This window comes from Limulus polyphemus, unplaced genomic scaffold (genome assembly GCF_000517525.1).
Source record: "Limulus polyphemus unplaced genomic scaffold, Limulus_polyphemus-2.1.2 Scaffold478, whole genome shotgun sequence".
NCBI lineage: Eukaryota > Metazoa > Arthropoda > Merostomata > Xiphosura > Limulidae > Limulus > Limulus polyphemus.
Window position 1 is genome coordinate 123,203 of NW_013666088.1, and position 23,376 is coordinate 146,578.

Consider the following 23,376-nt stretch of genomic DNA (forward strand, 5'->3'; position numbering starts at 1 on the left):
CTCTTGTCCAATGTAAATATCTACCGAGACACGATTATTTGTAGATAATCTTTAGGTATTCTTTATAAGTTATGTTGCACTTCTTCAGAATAATAATTACTATTACTTATTTGAATATTCCACATGTTTATGACAAAAGGTATAGATTCTTTACTATTTTATTCCCAGTATTTTTCCGGGTATTTCATAAGCGCTTTGACCTGACGTATTTTTCGCTTCCATTATATATTCCTACCAGAAAAATCGTTGGAATGAATACTTATAAAGCTAACTGTCTCTATGTGTTTAATTCTTACCATGGGAGGCCCGAGGCTGGTTCTTCGATAAAATGGATCGATAATCTGCCACGTGGTTAAGATAGCGACGTCAATCATCATCAAAACCCCGACGACCATGAAAAGTTTGTAATCTTTGATTGCCTATTGAGAAAGAATCGTTACTAATTAATACAATTGCTGTGAAACGTTTTTAAAGAGAAAATGTATTAAGTCCCCATTAGAAGATTAGCTGTAGAAAAATCAATATATGTTGACTCATTATAGTTGTAAAAACGAAGATACTTTAGAGTGTGAAATATTAACATTGCATATAAATGGCACTTTTGTCTGAAATAAGCCAGGTTAGCTGAAATATTGAACAATATTGTCAGAATGAAATTGATATGACAAATTTAGGGCAATTTTATATTTTCAACGATTTTACCATTGAAAAATAACCAAGCCTAAGATGTTTACATGCCTTTCAAAGGTTGAACATGACAATTACACTTCCCATCTTTACAAATGACAAATTTACATTCATAACATTTACCACTTTTGACACAAGAAGAACTGGTAAGGTTTCGGTTAGATACTGATTTTTGTTTTTATTTCTTTATGACAATTATGATCTCTGAGCAACTACCAGGTACGTGCATTTTAAGTCATCCGAAAAGAGCTATTAATTTAGGAAATCAATCCGAACGTATTAACCCTCTATTTCACATTGTAACGTACAGGTAACAAATTTATGTTTAGTGCTTAATATAAATACAAATGCTTCAATGCTATAATTAATTGATCTTTCTTCCAGGTTACAGTCTAAACAAACCATGGAAATATTTCTGTTGGTTCCTCAGTTGAACAATGCTACTTCTGGGTAACGTACTCATTTATAACAAACCGAAATATATACCAAAAAACACATTTTGTGTGCAATATAGACCTATTTAAGTAAGAAATTAAAAAAAACAACATTTTTTCCAATCTTATTTTATAATGCGTGCAATAAAGGGTTAAGAAAATTATATAGTTGATGTTGTAACCCAGTACAGGTATCTAGTCCTATTGATAGGAAAAGCATTGAGTTTTTCCAAATAAATTATCATAGTTATCTTTTTTTTTGGTATCCAAAGTGCTTAGTATCTTGAAATAAAGCGTCTTAACTAAATTTGTTTGGTACCCAAAACGCTAAGCATCTCAAAATGTCATTACTAGCTTTGTTTGGTATCCAAAGCGTTGAGTATCTCGAAATAAAGCGTCTTAACTAAATTTGTTTGGTACCCAAAACGCTAAGCATCTTAAAATGTCATTACTAGCTTTGTTTGGTATCCAAAGCGTTGAGTATCTCGAAATAAAGCGTCTTAACTAAATTTGTTTGGTACCCAAAACGCTAATCATCTTAAAATGTCATTTCTAGCTTTGTTTGGTATCCAAAGCGTTGAGTATCTCCAAATAAAGCGTCTTAACTAAATTTGTTTGGCACCCAAAACGCTAAGCATATTAAATTGTCATTACTAGCTTTGTTTGGTATCCAAAGCGTTGAGTATCTTGAAATAAGGTATCTTAATCAGCTTTGTTTGGTGCCCCCAAACGATGAATATCTTGATGTAAAGTGTAATAACTAGCTTTGGTTGGTACTCGAAACCTTGGACATTGTGGAATAAAGTGCCATAACTAGTTTTGTTTGGAACCCGAAGCCTCGAGTATCTTGATATAAAATGTCTTAACTAGTTTAGTTTGGTACCCAAAATCTTGAACATTTTGAAATTTATTCGTTACAGAATTTACGCCATCGCTAAGTAAAAATCAAAGTAATTTATTTCGGGACAATGAAATGTACAGTTTGGAAACCGAATGTTGAATATATGTGATTGAAGGACAAGATAATCATCTTCTACTCGTACTCAGATTGAAATCAACAATCTTGAATCTTAGTTGTGATACTTTATTTTCAAGTTTATTTAAGTTACACCAATATTCATGCTTGTAACTACAGAGATGGTTATCTGGTTGGTTTCCATAATTTGGAAGAAAAAAGTGCTTAATATGTCTTTCATAGCTTTTAAAATTATGATCTCTTCCTTTCCTACACTTTTTTTCAGCTGCTTTGCAAAAAACAAATTTTCAACGAACTGTCACAGATCAGATGTTATCTAATAATGCTCGCGGAAGTCTGGATCGTTGAATTAAAACAAGTATATAGGTTGGCCGAAAGAAAAAATAAATTAAAGACAATTCCAACCCTAAACTTTATTTTTTTTCACTTGATGTCCTATAACTTAATCATAATATAACTATATATCCAGCAAAATGTTGGAAACGGAATAAATTAATATTAGCACTATTGATACGTTACTCGAATTTGTATAACTTACAAGATTCTCACTTTCATTGTTAACAATTTGATAACACTAGTAGAAGGAGTTCTCTAGTGGAACAAAAATTTATTTTTCTCTTTTAGGACTTCTTGAAATAAGTTTTGTATTGTCTACATGGCATGGAAACCAATTGAGTAGAAAAGCTTTTACTATCAAAAAGTCTTTTCATAGCAATTCGGCAATTGTTTTATTTTCCACCTAATATATAGCGGAAGGATACTTGAAGCGTCACACAGAGTAGAGACTGACTCACTTAGTGGTGATTTCAAATTGTATTAGAGTCGTTATGAACGTTATTGGGCATTACACGGACGGACTGTCATTTCTCAAGCTCAGAAAACATTCCAGGATATCAGAGACTCGATGTAGCAAACGTACGCTGTTCTCTTTTATAGCAATAACATAACAACGTATCTGAAAGATTTTATGACAAGACAATTTTTTTTTTCAAAAATCCAGAACACTTTACTTTTTTATTGTCGTGACAATAAAAGTGTACGCACTGGAAATTCTTCCCATGATACGCAGTTTTGTCATTTCAGGCGAATTTAATGTATTTTACACACGAACAATAATGTATTTTTTGAGGAAAAAAAAATACAAGTACAAAACTAGAGGAATTAGCTTCTATTTTAAGTACTGTTATAAAATATTGTAATTTAAATTTTAAGCCACTTTCTAGAGTATTAATAATACAGGTTATTTACTGAGAATCCAGTTTTTTCTTGTAAAAGTTTTTTTTTGTAGCATCCGTTTTTGTACATCCGTTTAATTGCATATATCTATTTCTAAACATAAGTTAGACGTATTCTCACAATGGGATGTTTTTAGCCTCTAATATTCGTCCAGTACAATTACGTATTTCTGAAAATTCTAAGAAAATGCCATAGTTTTATTTCGGTTATGTGTATAATTTTACTACATCTGTATCTATATATATATAATACTACTGTTTGTTGTATGTCCATGTAACTACTTCGCAGGGTGTGAATGGATCTTCACCAAATTTGGCATGAATGTTTTTGGGTCCATGGGGAGATACATGCAAAGTTACGGTTTCACATTTTATGTTTTGTAGTTTTTATGGGCGTTCTTGCGTTTTTTACAATTACATACAAGGGAAGCAACTTTTCATGTCCTAAGATAACCTTTCCTTAATCATGAATTTACATAACTTCCGTCCACGGGGGAAGTTGCAGCTAGTTTGTAATAAACTAAAACAAATCTTTCAACCTTATATTACTATACTGGAAGGTTTGATTTTTGACAGAATGTGAAGGCTAGTGTTGGGTATTCCATGTAAGAATTTAACATCAATCTTAGCAACACGAAACTGGAAAGATCCATTCCGTGAAGTTGTTGTTTTTAAAACGAATATTTCAAGTTGGACCAGTGAAAATTATAGCTACTTTATTTTAGAAGAATTTGAGTTAATACGCAGTCAGTGTTTAAGATCTTTGTAGCAAGTTTAATAGCGTAATAAAGGGCAATTTTTTAGCTGTAACGATAAGGTTTAATTTTGATAGTAAGATAAAGGAATCCTTTAATTCTAGCGAAACGCTTTAGTTCTCATAATAAACTAGAGGGTTACTATAAGATGTAGTTTTATAGTGCAGTAGAAGGATACTTTTAAGCACAGCGATAATCTTTAGCTATTACAGTATAACAGAGGGACAATGATCAAGTGTCGCTGTGAGTTTTATTTTTTATAATACATGATGAACGTATTGTTTTAAGTATATGGGGGTAATAAGCTTTATTTTGTATATTACAATAGAAGGATACTGATTGAGTATAACATTAATATTTAACTTTTACAATTGGTACACGTCTTAGCTGTAGCGACAAACATTACGAGTAGAACAAAGTGATACTTTTTAGGATATGATAAGTTTAGTCCTTATTGTACAACAAAGGGGAACTTTACGAGTAGCGATAAGCTTTAGTTTTAAGCCCCACAGGACAGAACAGATTTTTTACACTGTCAGTTGGGAGCTGTACAAGTATATTATTCCATTGTCAGTTGGGTGCTGTACGAGTAGATTATTCCATTGTCAGTTGGGTGATGTACGAGTAGATTATTCCATTGTCAGTTGGGAGCTGTACAAGTATATTATTCCACTGTCAGTTGGGAGCTGTACGAGTATATTATTCCATTGTCAGTTGGGAGCTGTACAAGTAGATTATTCCATTGTCAGTTGGGAGTTGTACAAGTAGATTATTCCGTTCTTAGTTGGGAGTTGTACAAGTAGATTATTCCATTCCTAGTTGGAAGCTGTACAAGTAGATTATTCCATTGTTAGTTGGAAGTTGTACAAGTAGATTATTTTTTGCTAAGAATTCTAAAGCTTAATCTTGGTAGACAATTTATTTCAGTTACGAAATAATCTGTATGGAATGATACGAGTAAAGCAAAGTAGAGATATTTCTTTTATTGTATTAACTACAACAAAACTCTTATTAATTCCTTCTCTCGCCTTATCAACTCTGATTTATCACCCGCGATTCGGAAGTCTGTTTTAAATGCGGAAAGAAGTATCGAAACCCGACCGACAACAGCAGGGATATAACAGAAGGATGTGTATTTGTAGAAAAGCTGATATTAATGCTTAATTGAATATCTAATCAACGTCACAAAACCAAAATAGAAACAATTAATAGATAAGACTGAAAATAAATCGACAATCATAAAAACATTTACAATAACTTGATGTATTCGCAAGCCAAATGTGTATGGTGTGAAACAATAACTTGATGTATTCGCTAGCCAAATGTGTATGGTGTGAAACAATAACTTGATGTATTCGCTAGCCAAATGTGTATGGTGTGAAAGAATAACTTGATGTATTCGCTAGCCAAATGTGTATGGTGTGAAACAATAACTTGATGTATTCGCTAGCCAAATGTGTATGGTGTGAAACAATAACTTGATGTATTCGCTAGCCAAATGTGTATGGTGTGAAAAAAAAGTCGTAATCGATTCTCCTTTACCGAATGTGATATCATGTGGCTAAGTGATATATCTACTTTTTTTTTATTTAAGCCGTATACCACGGAAACATGAACTAACTTTAAGATTCATGATAAAAACACTAAGGCCTGGATTTTGTTTCCAGATTCCTCTTAATTAGTCCATTACGGATTTCAAATCAGGGGCGTGTTAAAATCTATCTTTTGCCCTACCACACGTCGTTCTGCTCACGAGGTCTTTCGTACGATATGATTAGAACGCGTCAGCTGGGCTGGACACGATGTCAGACAAAGGTCTATTTACAATGCTATTTTATATTAGCATGCCTCGAATTGGAATCAGTAATGGACTAATTACGAGGAATGTGAAAAACCTATCTGCAGTAACAAAAATTAATTTTATTTATGTAATTTCACATTGATATATAACAGTATATTTAGGCACCATATCTCAATCGTTATTTTCATCAACAGATTATACCGGTTTAAAGACTTGACTTCAGATGAAACTCTAGATCTTTTCATTACTGGGCCTTTCTAAGTTATTGTTACTTATGAAAATTATACTAACTAACAGAAATGACGCCCTACTGCGGCTGTTTGTGCTAATAATTACTAATCGTAGTATTCATACCTCATTGAAAAATGAACATTTTCTTAAAAAAATATTTTTCTGGGAAGTACTGCACGGGAAAAGTGTTCGGATTGTGCTGATATAAACTGTAATGTTTTTGTATATTAAAAGTGGTGTCCTTTATTGAAAAAAGGAATAGTTGAACTCCATTTTTAATACTATATTTACAAATTACATCAATAAAGATATAATCAAACCCTCACGTACAGTCCTAGTGAAAGTTGGATTCTTGTTGTGAGGATAGTATTTTTATTTAAAATTGTGTTCTATTATAAAGAAATGGTTGTTGCACATACCACAGTTATTTTTCTAATTGTGGTGCCATTCAATAGATGGCGCCATATTATATTTATTATTTCGGTCACATACATAGATAGATACATGTATACCCGCTAAGTCCATTATAGTAAGATTATAAAAAATCCATGTCTTCTAAGAAAAAGTAAAACAGCTACGTGGTATATATGATTTGTCTTTGAAAATCTATAAAGATTTACACCTAGTTCAATATGTATTTATTACTGGGACCAGTTAAAGGCTGTTATTTGACAACTTGAAGCAGCTAACGTAATAAGAGAGAGAGATTTATAATAAAGTTAATAATTCTGATAAATTTTAACAGTTACGTGATGAAATGCTAAGTAAGAAATTTTTACTCAGATTTGAAGGACTGAACGAATAACGTGAATTATTTATTAAAGTAGTACTAACAGGAAGTATATTCAATATTTATCAAATAAACTCAAGATATATTGAGTTACTCCATTTTCAATGTCTAAGTGAGTTTAAATACATTCCAGAATGCGTATTTATACTACTGATGTAGATCTTATGACTATGCTAGCTTTTAAAATGTTCGATTGTAAACTAATATTTGTTCACATATTTTTATTTTAATCCGTATCTTCTTCAATCAGAGTAAATACAATTGTATATTAATACTTGAAATATTTATATTGTTCTTACTTAACAGCCTTTATTGGTATTTATTCACGTTACATATAATGGTACACGTCATGTAAATCAATTTTGACATTTTTTACTTTAAAAGGTTAAGGCTGTTTGATTGCGTAGCACCACTGGTTTCATATAGTGGATTAGGAATAATTCCTGACTAAAATGAATATACTTAGTAGAGTTGAGTAAAGTATAATACAGTAGAGTAAAGTAGCGTATAGAAGAGTAGAGTAGCGTATAGTACAGTAGAGTAGAGTGGTGTATGGTAGAGTATCGCATAGTATATATCAATCATAGTATAGTATATGCTATTCTATAAAGTAGCACATAGTATAGTGGAGTAGTGTAGCGTATTGTATAGTAGAGTACGGTAATTTATGATATAGTAGAGAACAACAGAGTATAGTACAATACAGTAGCGTAGGGTAGAGTAGAGTATAATAGAGAAACACATAGTAGAGTAGAGTACGTAATTTATGATATAGTAGAGAACAACAGAGTATAGTACAATACAGTAGCGTAGGGTAGAGTAGAGTATAATAGAGAAACACATAGTAGAGTAGAGTAAAGCCTAGTACAGTAGACTATAGTAGAGTAGAATAGTGTATAATAGAGTATAGTACAGTACAGTAGCGTATAGTAGAGCATAATTGAGTATAATATGGTTTACTCGAATTATCAGGTAATTTGGTGGTGGTATTCAACAGGAAATACGATCGGGAAATAATCCGAAACGTATGGAATATAGTTATGTTATTCCCCTCTTTTAACCTCGTGCTTACTGTGACTTGCCCAACACTTATTATGTACATATATCAGACATGTTCAGTTACTTACTTTGTAAAATGAGTTGTACTTTTTTATTGTTATTTACAGCTTAGAGTTAGATATAAAATTATTAAGCTGCGTAGTTCTAAAAAAAATGGTTGATGCATTATGATTCCCATCTGAGTACAAGCACGTTTTCGATTTTCTTTTTCATCACATGGTCATCGGTTAAAACATTACTCTGAGCTACATCCATAGTACGAGATGAGAATCGTAATGCATCAACCATTTTCTTAGAACTACACGCCTTAATAATTTTATATGTGGAACAGTTTTGATTATGCAATGAATAATATCATCCTTCCTATATCATGTAATAGTACGAATATTACTAAGCCTTTTCTGATCATGAAAGCATAACTGGTCATAATTTCACTCATTTAAAGTTACGTTTACGTAGAAGCTGTGATACGTCTCTGAGGAACATATGCAATTACGTAATATTATACCATAGTGGTTTCATATGCCTTTCAAACTTTCATAGATATCAAGTATTTTTAGAACTACGCAATATGCCAAATACAGATGTTAAAAGTAATAAAATAACTATATGGCTGACAGGATCATGTTATCATACGTTCAAATATCACTTACTTTTTTGTTCAGTTTAATGTCAGTAAAGATGGCGTGAACCCTCCAGGTTTTACTAAACATAGAGCCAAAGGCTAAGGTGAACCCTGACATCAGCACCCAAGCTCGTCCCTAAAATGAGAAAAAAAAATTGTGTCATTGTTCTACATATTACTTGTAACCCAAGAATAAAGTAACTCTTTAAAACTTTTGCTTGAGTATCTTCAATAAGTCACACAAACAAGTTATTCTTCCATGTTAAAATTAAGTTTAATGGATGCATAAAGTTTTCTTTATATCTTAAAAGTTTTATAATTCTTCTTCCTACACACTTCGTCACGCTGTTCGTCTTCACCATAAAATAACGTATTCTACAGTTGCAACAATAACTCTTTGCTTGGATTATCTACAAAAAGTATATTTATTTTCAAGTAGCTTTCAGTAAAACTGAAAAGTTCTATCTCAGTAACTTCTTTCCCCTACAGAAATAATAAAAACAAAAACCTTGTAGACTTTTGTATCTGCTTTCCCTTGAGTAAGCCAGATGTAGGCTTTTATAACGGACAAGAAAATTATATTGCTAAAGAGATACGGATAAAATCAAACAGCTCTAAACAAACAAGAATACACCGTTCTTTGAAAAACAAAAACTAGAGATCCTTCCTATTTTTATTTTTTACTTAGGTATAAAGAAAACCATAATCAGAAAATAAAAGTTGGCTTCCACCCTACATAGTTTGAACGATTGTAATTTCTTCCGAATATTAGGACCGTTTGATGTTTGACCAATGAAGTCACATGCGGTTCACTTCTGACGTTACATACTTTGTCGTTACTGGAGAGGATAGCTGCGTTATTTCACAACAATTTTTCCATTATTATTTTTCAAAGGTGAGAAGAAACACGTTTGCCAAGTTACTCATAAGGTTTGGTCTACCTTTATTCTATGATATTCTTTAACTGACGAAGTTTATATTGTCTATCGAACTATATCCTAAAGTGAATTGAAATGTTTGATTGGTGGAATGTACATAAAACAATTATAATTGGAAGTTATACTCGCAAGACAAGTAGGAGCTCAGTATAATTCACCAACAGCCAAATACTAGTCCAACTGTTATTCTAATAGACAGAAAAGATTGTGATTACGTTTCTTGCGAGTATTGTCTATTATTCAACTTCTATTATAAATATAACTAAGAATGACTTCTGATCAGAGCAAGCTATGTACTTAGAACGAAATTCAAAATCAATCTGGCCATCAGTATAGCTGATTCATTATATACTTTTTTACATTTTTACTTATGAAAATTGGAATTCATTATTTCTTCATTTGGATACCTTGACTGTTAACGATATTTCCGGTCATAATCCTAATAATATCTCATGAAGTCGGCCACCTTACGAGGTTTAGGTTAATACGAAATACATATTTTGAGCTAACAGTGCAAAAAAGCCTTAAAAATAGAAAGAATACTAATAAACAGCAAATCAAAACCTAAAACTACAAAGTAACTAGCATAACTAATGCTGTTAATGAAAGTAACAATAAATTGGTGTACACTTACTACTAGTTGAACAATATCTAAGATTAACCTTCCACACTTTGATCTAAGTAAAAGTAGAGAAACTACATGATTAGCAAATATCCTATAATGTTAAATTATATCTAGAAAGTAGAGTGGCCAAGTTCAATAATATTTCAATCAATAAATTCTTATGATTCTACAGTATCAAAATTAAAAGAACGAACGTAGCGGCATGCTCTACAAAAATTTCAAATTTGATGTTTCGGGCAAAATATTTCTCTAGTAATCTATTTTTTTCAACGTTCATATTTTATTTTGTTTTTTGTTTTTATAGCTGCAGCCTGGTATGCTATTCAATCAGCGTTCGGGAATGACAAATGCGTGAACAATTTCCTTATTAGATGTTGGAATGCTTGGACGCGTAATTATAGTTAACAAGGTACTACCCATTTAGAAATACCATGTGTTCATTTTGGAATGTTCAAAATATTTTTCATCCACTTTGCTAATTTATTCTTGGTTTATTCGTCCTGTCCATCTGTTTTTGTGTATGTGTAAGCTCGGGCTGTCCACCTGTTTTTGTGTATGTGTAGGTTCGGCCTGTCCACCTGTTTTTGTGTATGTGTAAGCTCGGCCTGTCCACCTGTTTTTGTGTATGTGTAGGTTCGGCCTGTCCACCTGTTTTTGTGTATGCGTAAGCTCGGCCTGTCCACCTGTTTTGTGTATGGGTAAGCTCGGCTTGTCCACCTGTTTTTGTGTATTTGTAGGTTCGGCCTGTCTATCTGTTTTTGTTTATGTGTAAGCTCGGCCTGTCCACCTGTTTTTGTGTATTTGTAAGCTCGATGCAATTACTATTAAAACTTTTGAGTAAAATACTTTTATTTTTATTATCGAACACTAAGAGTTATTTGTACCATGTGTGAACTGGAAAGTTCACCATATTCATACATATTTTCTAGTATGTTTTGGCTATGTTTGAAAGTAGTTAAGTCTAAAGTAATAATAGAGTGAAGGTAGAGAATACTAATTTAAGAATGTATTGCTTGTGTATATTTTTGTTGTTGTTAAGCACAAAGCTAGGCAATAGACTATCCGTGCTGTGTCCACCATGGGTATTGAAACCTGGTTTTTAGGGTTATAAGCCTTCAGACTTACCGTTGAGTAACTGGGGGAGGATTGCTTGTGATTCTTTTATTGTCATAAACACACTATATTCGTATATGATAATTGCATTGGATTCGTTCGTTTATCCACTGTTATGGAAAAATAGTAAATGAAGAAATATATTCCCTAAATATTCACAAAACAATCCTTATAAAAAATTTATATTGTTTGTTTAATCGTCTCAGTTTTTCGTTATCCTCAAAAACAAACTGAACCGTTACTTTCAAAATACACTGAAACGTTTCTTCAAAAACACACTGAAACGTTTCTTCAAAAACACACTGAACCGTTACTTCAAAAACACACTGAACCTTTACTTCAAAAACACACTGAACCGTTACTTCCAAAATATACTGAACCGCTATTTCAAAAATACACTGAAACGTTTCTTCAAAAACACACTGAACCTTTACTTCAAAAACACACTGAACCGTTACTTCAAAAACACATTGAACCGTTATTCCAAAAACAAACTGAACCGTTACTTCAAAAATACAGAACATCTCAGCTAAGCTAGTTTGCCTTTCCATATTTGTAAACTTTGAAAACAAGCTAAACCCAAAGAACAATAAACTTCTTGCCTGGACAGAGGAATTATATTCTGGTTAAATATGAATCGTTATGTACTATATTACACCATCTAAAACTTTTCCACAACATCAGTGGATATTCAATAATTATTTTCGTATTTAAAATTTTCTGCCTCTTTTTTTGTACTTTAATTATTAGGATCTAGATTTCAGTATAGCGCATGTTTTCCATTTCAAATCTCTATTCAACATTCTTTACAATAAAGAAAATATAAACACATGAAACATTTGTCCAATAATCTCTTAACTTTTAAGGTGTATTTTGATAGAACTTGATTGATGTCATTTAACAATGCTTAATATATTATTAAGAGACAATTTTAATACATTTAATGATAAAATTTGTTTGTCGAAACGTTGTACATTTGTAATAGTTTTTTTCACTACTCATTCAACATTTCTCCAAACTTTATTTTCTAAAAAGTGGGTTCGTCGTTATCAAATTTAACTTTAAGTTTATTCGTGAAATGATAATTCTAAACAACAACAACAAAAAGAGCTTACAGCACAAATATAAGGGAAATTCTTCTCGCTTGTGAGTCCACTGTCCATACCTAGCAGGATGACACTTGTATAAGTCAACATACAACCTACGATGATAAGGTTGTTCAGGTAAGGACTTGACATCTTTATGTTCCTAAACATAATGACAGTAATTATGCATAACCACACGGACTGGGGTGTATATCATCAGACACAAAAATGTTCATAGTAAAATATTTTACTGTTTCCGATGAAAAATAGTGTTCTATGTCTTAAGATTTTGTATGTTACATTATATTAAAGGCTGTTTTTTTATATGTTTGAGGATTTAAGATAGAAAACGGATTATTATCCACATTAATGTTCAAAATTCTTGCTCAGGCAAGATGATTAAAACGTAATCGATTTTTCGATCAATTACTGCAATGATGTCTTATGGAAATATTAAGTGTTTTGGAAATATTTAATCTTAGATTACTCATTTTTGTTTAATTAAGTCCTATTAGCTCCGGAAGTAATTTTCTCAACCATCCTAACGTTTTAGAATAATGTTACTAGAAGAAAACAATTAAAATGATTGAATAAAATGCTACTCGTGCTGTGTACCTACCTTTGGTTTCTGTAGCGGATATTCACTACCAGAAAGACGCTCGCCAACAAGATTCCTAGGATAGAGAAGGTAACCAAAAGGGAATAGACTGTAACGCTAATTCTCGTTCTTTCGATAACAATGAGAGTTCTGTCCATAGGTGGGTCTGTATCTCCTGATAATAACATGATGGGAATATTAGTTCTGAAGTTAATGGAGAATTACTTTACAGTAAATGTTCCTAAGTCTTTGTGAGAGATGATTTTCCTTTGATATGTCTTGGTAGTTAATGATCTTAACTTTATGATTCAAGGTCTTTGTTTTGTACCATCAAAAATAATTTGTTGTTTACTGAAAGACTCTTGGAAAATCCAGAGAAAAAGTATTGTTTACATGAATTCTAAAAGAATTCCAAATCACGTTAAAATACTTTTATCATCTTCAATCGTACTCCAGTACAAGTTAAAAAAAACAACAACAGCAAAATATAAAAACTTTTCACTAATACAAAACTAAAAGATAACGCGAGTCACCTGTATATAACATCGCATTCTGTTAACAAATAAGAAAAATGTTAGAAGTGTCGATAGCGTAACGTATTTAAGAAATGAAAAAAAAAATACAGTGTTGGCGTATCTTACATTAAAAGAAAAAAAAACAAGTTATCTATAGTTTCATTGCATCATAATATCAAAACAGATGATAGCAGGGTTAGTTAGTGTACTGTGTTTGTTTGTAATTAGGCACAAAGCTACACAATGGGCTATCTGTGCTCTGCCCACCACGGGTATCAAAACCCGGATTCTAGCGTTGTAAGTCCGCATACATACCGCTGTGTCACTGGAGGGCTAGTGTACTGTGTAAAAGAGATTTCTCTGACGTGAAATAAAAATGGAGAATCTCCTATAATGGTAATACATTCTATAAAATAAGTGGAAAAAATATATCATGAGTAATGATGGTGCAGCAAACTAAATAAACTAAAAAGGGCGCCAAAATAATGATATAATATTAGTGCTGCATTGCAATGTCCAGTTGTCATGTATTTTTATAATCTGTCTTTAAGTCATTTTCATTCATATAAATCTAAGAATTTATACGTGAAAGAAAATGAAGAGTATTTGATAATATGTCAACAACACTATATCTCTATATCCAGTGCCGACGGGGCCTTTCGTACAATACTAGTGCTCATAAGTGTCGGTTTTTATTTTAAGGAAGTAATATACTTATATTTAAAACAACAACAATTAATTAATTTAATTAATTTAAAACAACAACAATAAACTAATTGTTTATTGTAACAGATTATTAGTTGCATTCTCATCAAAGTCTTAGATAAATTTTATTTTCTATGATAGTGACAGTCATATCCTAGTAGAATACGTAGAATAATTAAGTATTTGTTGTAATGGTTTAAGTGCTTCTCTTTTTACCGTACAAAAAATATCTGTTTTAACTCAAAAAGAAATATAAAAGAGTCTTTCACAGGAAGATCCACTTTATCGAATAACACATAAAACTCACCTCTCCACTTGATAGTTGTTCCCTTACTTAAGTCCAGATTGTTAGCGATAGAATCATATTCGCCAATCTTCTTCTCAGTCCCTCCTTTTATATGTGTGGTGAATTGAAGACTTGTAAAACAAATATCTCAAACAACATTTATAGTTTCGTTGACAATTACCAAACTACTATAAAGAACAGTTATCATTTTGATATAACAGTTTCTACTTACAAACATCTTTTCAAATCCTTCTGGAGCCTGTTGACATTTAGCTACTTGAAAGCTATTTTTAATCATTGTTCAATAGGTTTAGGCTCATTCAACTAGTAATGATAATTTTTGATAAAAACATCTCACAAATGGAGTTATTATAATTAGTTAGAATGAACTAAAATGATATATATGTTTGGTCATAACCATACCTCGGTGGTTATGGAAAATGATTATTGTTTTAATTTGCATAATCATCTGGTATATTAGTCTAAACTATATCGTGTGACTGGATTCTTCTTTGAGCTAAGTTTCTGTGCCATAATATACTTCTCATCCGTTTAACTTAAATGTACGAAAAATCTGTTTATTAGTTTTTATATTGATAATTTTAGTGAATTAATGTGTAAGTAATAACTATTATGTGTTGAAAAGATAAGGAAAATAAAGTGTTTATTTGTAAAAAACTCAAGTCTTTTAATTTTTTTGTCTCTTTTGTTGTGTTTTATTTGTTCAAGGCTGTCAGAGTGACATTATAAGTAGATCCATTCTAGCGCTATTCACTTTATAACAATGCTTCTCTAACAATCGCTTGCTTTCCTAGATTTTAAAAAAAAGAGAGAAATAGAACCTGAAATAGAACATTTGATAAAATCCTCGGATGTTCAGAAATATTTTGTTTCCTCCTTTTCTTTATCTAAATTAGAGCAACAAAACGTAACCTTAACTCTAGTGACAACGTTACTTTGTTACGACGGAACCAATTCAGTAGTCCTACAGTGGTTAATTTAGTCCTTATGAATGCTTTACCACCAGATTATATGCTAATACAATATTTAATTAGCATGAGAAATATGTGTTTAGCCTGCTACTTCTTCAGCCGATACAAAGCTCCCCTTTCTTTTTGGACCAGTTAATTTATCTAATTTTTTGTGTAAAATGTTTTGTATGTGTTGATTGTGATGTAACAAGTAATGTTTTTCATTCTGTTTCATCTATACATTAAAAAGTGAATGATCATATCAATAAGGAACTACTGTGAGAAAAACAAATATAATATGAATATATTCTCGTATACACATAGCACGTATCAAGCAAACTTGTTTCAAAGAATTTCAAGCACTGCAATATATGCATGATAACTACGTATTCATAGTATCTTGCTGGGTTTTTTTTAACACTAATCATGGTTCGAGTTCCTTCGAATTGTTTAGGCCTTCTTTTCATCAGATAAGAGTAAGGCCTCAACCAGAAATTCGAAACGACATCAGTGTCAGAAAAGCCAGTGTGTTGGTGTTTATAATTAATATTCCTGTAAGGCAGGATTATAAACCATAAACAAGGTTTATTAGTTTTTTATATTCACCAATAATTTCCTGTGAGACACTACGGACATTCGTTAATGTTTGAATAAATGCTTATGAGAAAACGTAAATGTCAAATATATTTCCTAGTTAGTAATTATCAAATATTATATACGTGAGTTATAAGGCCTACGTACGTTAGAAAACAACATTCAAATTCAATTTTTTAAATGAACTTGCTTTTAAAAATTCTGGAATTTTCAGGAAAAGCTACGCAAAGAGCTATCTTCACATAGCTGTCCAGAATTATGATAAACTAGGAAGAAGGTGGCTAGTCAACAGCATTCATCGCTAACTCTTTTACTGCTCTTATCTTCCCGAAAAGTGGGAGCTGACTGTCACTTTCACAGTACACTCTTGGCCCTAAAGTGCAGAGGACGTTTTGCGGGAACGGGCTGCGAACCAAGAATCCTTGAATTCACAGTACGGTACAATAAACACTGGTAATACTGTTATTGTATTGAAGTTTAGGCTTGTTGTGACTTTTAGAAGTGTATGTACCCCATTGATTTTCTCACACGCAGGGGACAGTTAGCAGAAAGAACGAAATGTATACATCAATTGACTTTAATCAAACACACTACTCTCGTGAGCATGAGTGTATGTTAGGGTGATGGCTGTTGTAGTCAATATATGTTTAATATGTCTCTCAAAACACACAGTTGTATTGAAAAACTTCGCCAAGATACCAGTTTTCGTTCATATAACATTCTATATAGAGTTAAGCTGAATGAGAAAAGTCGTTATCTAAAACTGTATCTATCATCTACAAAACCTAAAAACATTTGCATCTTTAATGAATACAATTCCTGATTCAGTATACAAAATATAAGTGTTCACAGGATTTTGCTGTATCAGCTTTACCAAGAGATTGACTACATCAAAGTCGCTAATATAAAACAAAAATTACTGAGTTGTAATGTTACCTAGTTATTTTCATGGTAAAGTTTGTGAATAAAAATCGTTTATATGATCATTAGTCTATTTATTAACAATGCCTACTGTTCAATATGACCGTCGGAAAATAAAAAGTTTTTAATTTCGTTCTGAAATAAATACACTATCCAAAATACCACCGGAACCATATGCAATGTTTGTCTTCTTACTGTAAACAAATTATTTATACGAATGTGTAAAAAACGTACAAACATCAAAGCTGGATATACTTTAAATACCGATTAAAGCAATACAGTCTCAAGCCTCAAAGTCCTAATGAGAATTGTTGATAGTTTTATAACTAGAGAACAAGAAACTGAAGCTCATCTCGCTCAGAATAACAATGAAAACATCGACAAAGATTTGGAGAATTCGCTAATATGAATCGTACTGGAACTTGTTTAATTTGTAGATAAAGTTTAATGTAATATCAAAACAATTAGTAAACTATTGAGATAACATATAAACACGAACGGGAAATCGCAAGTTGGTATACTTAAATAATTTTATATGAAACTTCGTAAACTGCCTAAAGATAGTAACAGTTTTTTAACTTTTACATATATTTGATATGATATCGATGTAGCTAAAATAGCCATTACTATATGCCAAAAATAAACAATATAAATCTTCAGAAGACAAACCTGTGACTGACTTATTCTGAGGAAAAAAAAATAGTGATTTAAAGAAGTGAGTGAATATTATATGACATCATTATATTTAGAGTCACTTCAAATTATTGTACAATATAAGGTTTGGAAAAAAGTTACAAATATTTTTTAAATATCCATGCAAGCAACAGAAACGATGTGAAAAATCGGCGAATTACCTTGAAATTGTTTCAGAAGAATGAGCCCTCTTCGTTCATTTCGAATGAAACTAACTGGACCCTGAAACGCCAAAAATCCCAAAACAGTTGTACAACCTTTTTAGGTTAATGTATATACATGTATATATATATATATATATATATGAAACTAACTGTACCCTGAAACGCCAAAAATCCCAAAACAGTTGTACAATCTTTTTAGGTTACTGTATATATATATAATTTCATCAGTCTTAACTATTTGTATGCAGCCAATTAACCATAAGTTGTGCTAATTATTTATGCAGATATTGCGTACGTGCTGAGAAGTACAATTTTCTTGAACTAATTACAGTGACGGAATACATCTCGATTGTAAATATATACAACTTTATATTGTAGGCAGTATATATATATATATTTAATAAAAATCATTGAAGACGGAATTCAAGCAATTCCTTATCAATCTTCTTATATCATACAAGGAACCTAAATTTGAAGCATTTTTAAGATAAATCAATATTGATCTTACTTGACATCGAAAAACTCAAATTAATGTTTGTCTTAGAGGTTTCTAGCGATAAATAATGTAGTAATATTAAGCTGATGCTTTTACGAAATTCATTATGAACTTTTTAAACAAACATGTTTTTGTTTTCAGAAATAAGATTTTAGGCCTTATTCAGCGCCGTGCTTAATCAACAGTCTAATTTACAGTGACAGCACGTTTTTTTTTCAGTAGCTCAAACTGCCAGAATCTGTAAAACTCAACTGCCATTTTGTCTCAATAAAAGTATATTTAAAGAGAGTAAAATGCAAAAAACTTTGATTTCTCATTTTTGTTAACTTGTTTTATTTTCTTACTCTTTATTTCGTGTTTCATTAAATGATTCTAAGATTACCTTTTATGAAGTTAATGCATAATTGTTGATTCAAAGCACTTCAAATTGAGGAAGACAGCACGAACTTTTTAAGTGCGGCAAATTAAAAGTGGCATAGATAGTTCTTCTAAACAACTCACAGCAACAACTATGTTTCTGATCATTTCAGAGGCTGCCAATGACTGTACTACGTGCCTACCAACCACAATGAAGTAGCAATCACAAGTGTTTGCCGCGTGACTGACAACCACAGTGAAACAAAGCTCGTAATTATGGCTTACGCGTCTAACAAACTCAATAAAAAACAACAACGGTGTCCACCAACAATGAACGTGTATAAGACTTGTAATGATTCCACTAAAGCGTGCGTTTCTTTCAATTTCGTTTTTAAACTTTGAATGTGGAACACGCGTGTAATATTTCCTACAGCACACGATGTGCTGCATCATAAAACTCTAACATTAAACTTTGTGTCATAAACTCATGCTAAACTACCTCGGAAGTATTTAACAAAACCTTACCCATATAACATAAACACTATAAAGGGTGTACAAGATATTATACTCTTTAATTATAAAAAAAGAAGGAAAACATTGTTATTGCTTAAATAAACATATTTTCGTTCCATATTATGTAAAATAGTTTTGCACTGTATTTATTATAATAAAATCAACACTACAAGCCTTTATATATATATATATATATATTTATAAACACGAGCATGTAAAAATATATTATACTTCTTAAGATATTAAATGAATGTATAGTTATGACAGAATAGTAGCAGGTAACATTCCAAACACGACAAAGTGAAAATAAATGAAAAATATGCCACTTAACAACATTTAATAGCTTAGTATATTATCTAAGATTTCTACCAATAATCTCGAATATATATATGCGACTGTACACAATTGATGGACCGAAGATAACGTTAAAGTGAGGGTACCCAACTGATGAAACAATACATTGAAATCTTTATAAGTGAAAGCGTAATAAAAATAGATTTATCTTGCTATACTAACAGCCAGATTGTGTTTTAGTTTCGCCATAACCACATAGCTTACCCTGATCGGAACTTAATATTGATTATATGTATCTACTGTCCTAAAACTTATGCCCTTTTAAAAAGTATAGTATTCAAAGGGAAGAATTGTAAGTAAAAGATCTGTAACTCCAACACATCTGATATTGAAGAGTTACCAAAAGTAACTACATGAGCTTCAAAAACAGCCATTCAGTTAGTTTTAATTTTGTTTTTTCATCTTTATGAAAATCTCCAATTAATAAGGGATAAATGCAAAACTGAATATTTCATTTCACGTATATAGGACGAAATTATAAAATTATGCACTAAACTCGTAAAGACAGCAATTGTATCATGGAGTTTGTAGACTCTCTCTATATATAGATACTCAGTAGGCATAATACAAATATACACACTCAAAAAAAGATCAACAGTGACAGAGAGGTTTACTTTAAAAGATGATTGCCGATCACTTTCAATTGTTTCTTTACCCAACAAACACAAAAACAAGGCAAGACATCATCGCTAAGATACCAAAGTAGGCAGAGAGCGACCCACCCACCAAATTGTTCATATTTATTCTTCTTGTTTCAGTCGAGATAACTCTACACCTATTTTGTTACTAATGTCAGTTAAACCTAAATCAACTCTATGTGTTTCTGGGCAGTGCATGACGTCATCGATTAGTCGTAATAACTAGTAATAATTTAAAAAAAATCACAATTCTATTGTAAACGATGTTATCATTACCCCTTGAAGTTAGATTTTTTACAGAAATTTGGTGTTCTTTTAAAAAAAGCTTAAGCACAGGGTAAAACCGGAGTTACTAGCCAATAATAAATAAGCATTAGATGACTATAACATGTAGAATACTCAGTGCTTTGTACACTATACAATCGATGTCTTTGGGGAGCGATCCTATATTATGTATGATGTGAAGGAATGATAAAAAATAAGTACACATAATATTAAATTTCATTACATACATTCATAGAATATACTAACTTTCAATTAGGGGAAAAACATCACAAAACAAGTAATAAAAACATTTTGTAAATGTAAAATTATGTAGAGATGGTAGTGCCAAAAAATAATGCAAACAATGATATACGGATGATACAGCTATACATAGATCATCCCTACATGGTTTTCAATACTGAAATTTAGTGTTACACTGTAAAATGCATACTTGAACTTAATATTACTGCAGTTAGAAGTTATATATTCCTGACTGTTGGTATGCATTTTTTTTACCATAATATAAATGTGATGTTAGGGTAGGCATCAATGTAGTGTAACTAAGAGCCTGGGACTCACGTACATGAAAAACCAAGTTGAGTCAAAACATGTCTTGATTATTACACACTCTCGCTACTTACCTCGTAACCATTTTGAACTCGTGCATTTTACAGTGTAACATTAAATTTTAATATTGAAAGTCGTGTAGAGGATGATCTATGTATAGCTGTATCATCCGCATATTCTTGTTTGCATTATTTTTGGCACTGCCATCCCTATATCATTTTACATTTACAAAATGTTTTTTATTGCCTGTTGTTCTTAGAAGCGTGCTTGAACAGTCCACTTATAAACTACTTTCTTTTGTTTCTGTTGAAAAAAATTATTTATATTAAATTGCATAAGCCTATCTCTATCTAACTCTCTGTATATCTGTCTCTTTCTTTCTTTTCTATACGTCTGTCTGTCTCTCTCTATCTATCTATCTGTATATCTGTCTTTTTGTATATCTGTCGTTTTCATTACCGTGACTCCAAGGAACGATGTCTTGTTTAAAGCTTCACGAAACAAATGAACCCACATGGGATCTTTATATTCGAACATTTCTAAACTTTTGCCACTTTTCTCCGACATCAGTTTCTGTCGCACCTTCTGCATAGCCAGCGCTATAGCCCAGATGCCGTCATAAGCATAGCCGTGGAATCGACTATAGTTCTTCCTTCTGCCTTTGTTGTACTGGGCCTCGTACTCTGAAGGAACCTTGTTTTGAGAATAACCAAACAATTAAACACATTTAAAATGTGTGAACACTAATATTACTAGAAAAGTGTACACTTTAATATTAAATATATGAATTATCACAGTATTCTGGTATTAACTGTGATGGCAGTGTTTCTACTACATCTATTTCAGGACTTAGTAAAGTGATGTAATAAAGCCGTAAAGAACTAATATAACTACAGGTAAGACTAAATAATTAAAAGAAGAACCCTGTTATGAAAATATTAAAACTTGCTTATTGCCAGATATATCTAGATCAGGAGTTCATTTCTTGTAGTTGTTTTACCTAATGATCCCAAGTTAACGTAGTGAAACGTTGTAACCATAGCTATTATACTCTGTATATCCGACAATAAACAACTTTTCAGTTATAGATAAGACTGTTTTAACTTATTTTAGTGTTATTTTAACTGAGTGGTTTTAAACACACAGTTTTTTCACAAAGCTGTCTATTTACTCTTCTCAAAATATACTTTCTAATTACATGATTAACCTTGGCAAATTTCGTTGGTCTAAAAAAATCTAAAATATACAAAAATAAATAAATAAAAAATAAAACCAAGTGGCATTTAGACCTATTTCTTTTAACTGATCAGGTATTCTTACTGTCTGAGCCACGGAGTAGTGAAAGCCACAAAAAAAATGGCCTCCTCACTCCAATTTCCTTCAGGAAAAAACAAAACAGAAACAATGTACTTATGCAACAATATGACAATACTATTTCAGTTAAGACTGCTATTTATGAAACTTAATAAAAAAATTGACAACGAGCAAAGATATCTTGGCAAAACCCAAAGAATAAAAACTGAGCATACATTTATTAATTGTGATTGATCTTACAACTATTGTAAGTCCTGCAGTTTTATTAGTTATATATATATCGATTATCGTTGTTGTAAGTTCGAAATCTGTTTGCCCTGAGGAGTAATGCTATAAGAAATTAATGTTTTACACTAATAAACCTATATAAAAAATATTAGAGAATATACTCAGAAACATGAGTTACAATAATATTTTATGTTATGGTCTTACCCTAACTAAAGCTGATATATATATATTTGAGACGCCTTTAACGTAATAACTGCCCTGAACAAAATATTTTAATCATAGCAATATTTTAAATTTTCATATTAATTGGTAATAAAAGCCAATTTTAAAACAGATTTTGTATGTTCTGTTCTGGAACAAAATTATGGTAGTCATAAGACCCTCTTTTATTTCTTGGCCTGAGAGACTCATATTGTCATTAGTAGTTAATGGTAAAATGTTTATAGACATGAAGCAACAAATATTTTGTCAGTATTAAGTGACAAAACCTAAGTACCCACATCGTACTCTAGTAAAAATACCAAACATACTCGATACAGTAATATTATCCAACATATTTTGTAACAGAATGGTAGTCATCATGCAGTACTTACCAAGCCTGATACAGTAATATTACCATCAGTACTTAGTGGCAGAACATCAGTAGCTATATAGCCTTCTAGCGCTTCCTGAAGCTCAAACTTGTCACATGTGATATTGTTACCAGTATTTCTCCACCAATAATCGTCATACATGCCAACGATAATCCATTGGTACTTCCTTCCGTAAAGGCCCACACGATAAGCCTAAATGATCGATCATTGTAACATTATGTATTTACAAATGAATGTTGTACTTACCCACC

At 31.5% G+C, this 23,376-nt stretch overlaps 1 protein-coding gene across 1 annotated transcript in view; it reads right to left on the reverse strand.

Annotated features, from left to right (window-relative positions):
• LOC106458509 (gamma-aminobutyric acid type B receptor subunit 2-like) overlaps positions 1 to 23,376 on the reverse strand; it is a 268,856-nt gene that overhangs the window by 24,828 nt on the left and 220,652 nt on the right. The window contains exons 6-13 of the mRNA XM_022384745.1: positions 23,126 to 23,317; positions 21,450 to 21,683; positions 17,799 to 17,859; positions 14,480 to 14,563; positions 12,974 to 13,127; positions 12,385 to 12,517; positions 8,622 to 8,729; positions 297 to 419 (exon numbers count right to left, since the gene is read on the reverse strand). Coding sequence (XP_022240453.1) covers positions 297 to 419; positions 8,622 to 8,729; positions 12,385 to 12,517; positions 12,974 to 13,127; positions 14,480 to 14,563; positions 17,799 to 17,859; positions 21,450 to 21,683; positions 23,126 to 23,317 — 1,089 coding nt within the window. The remainder of the gene's footprint in view (positions 1 to 296; positions 420 to 8,621; positions 8,730 to 12,384; positions 12,518 to 12,973; positions 13,128 to 14,479; positions 14,564 to 17,798; positions 17,860 to 21,449; positions 21,684 to 23,125; positions 23,318 to 23,376) is intronic.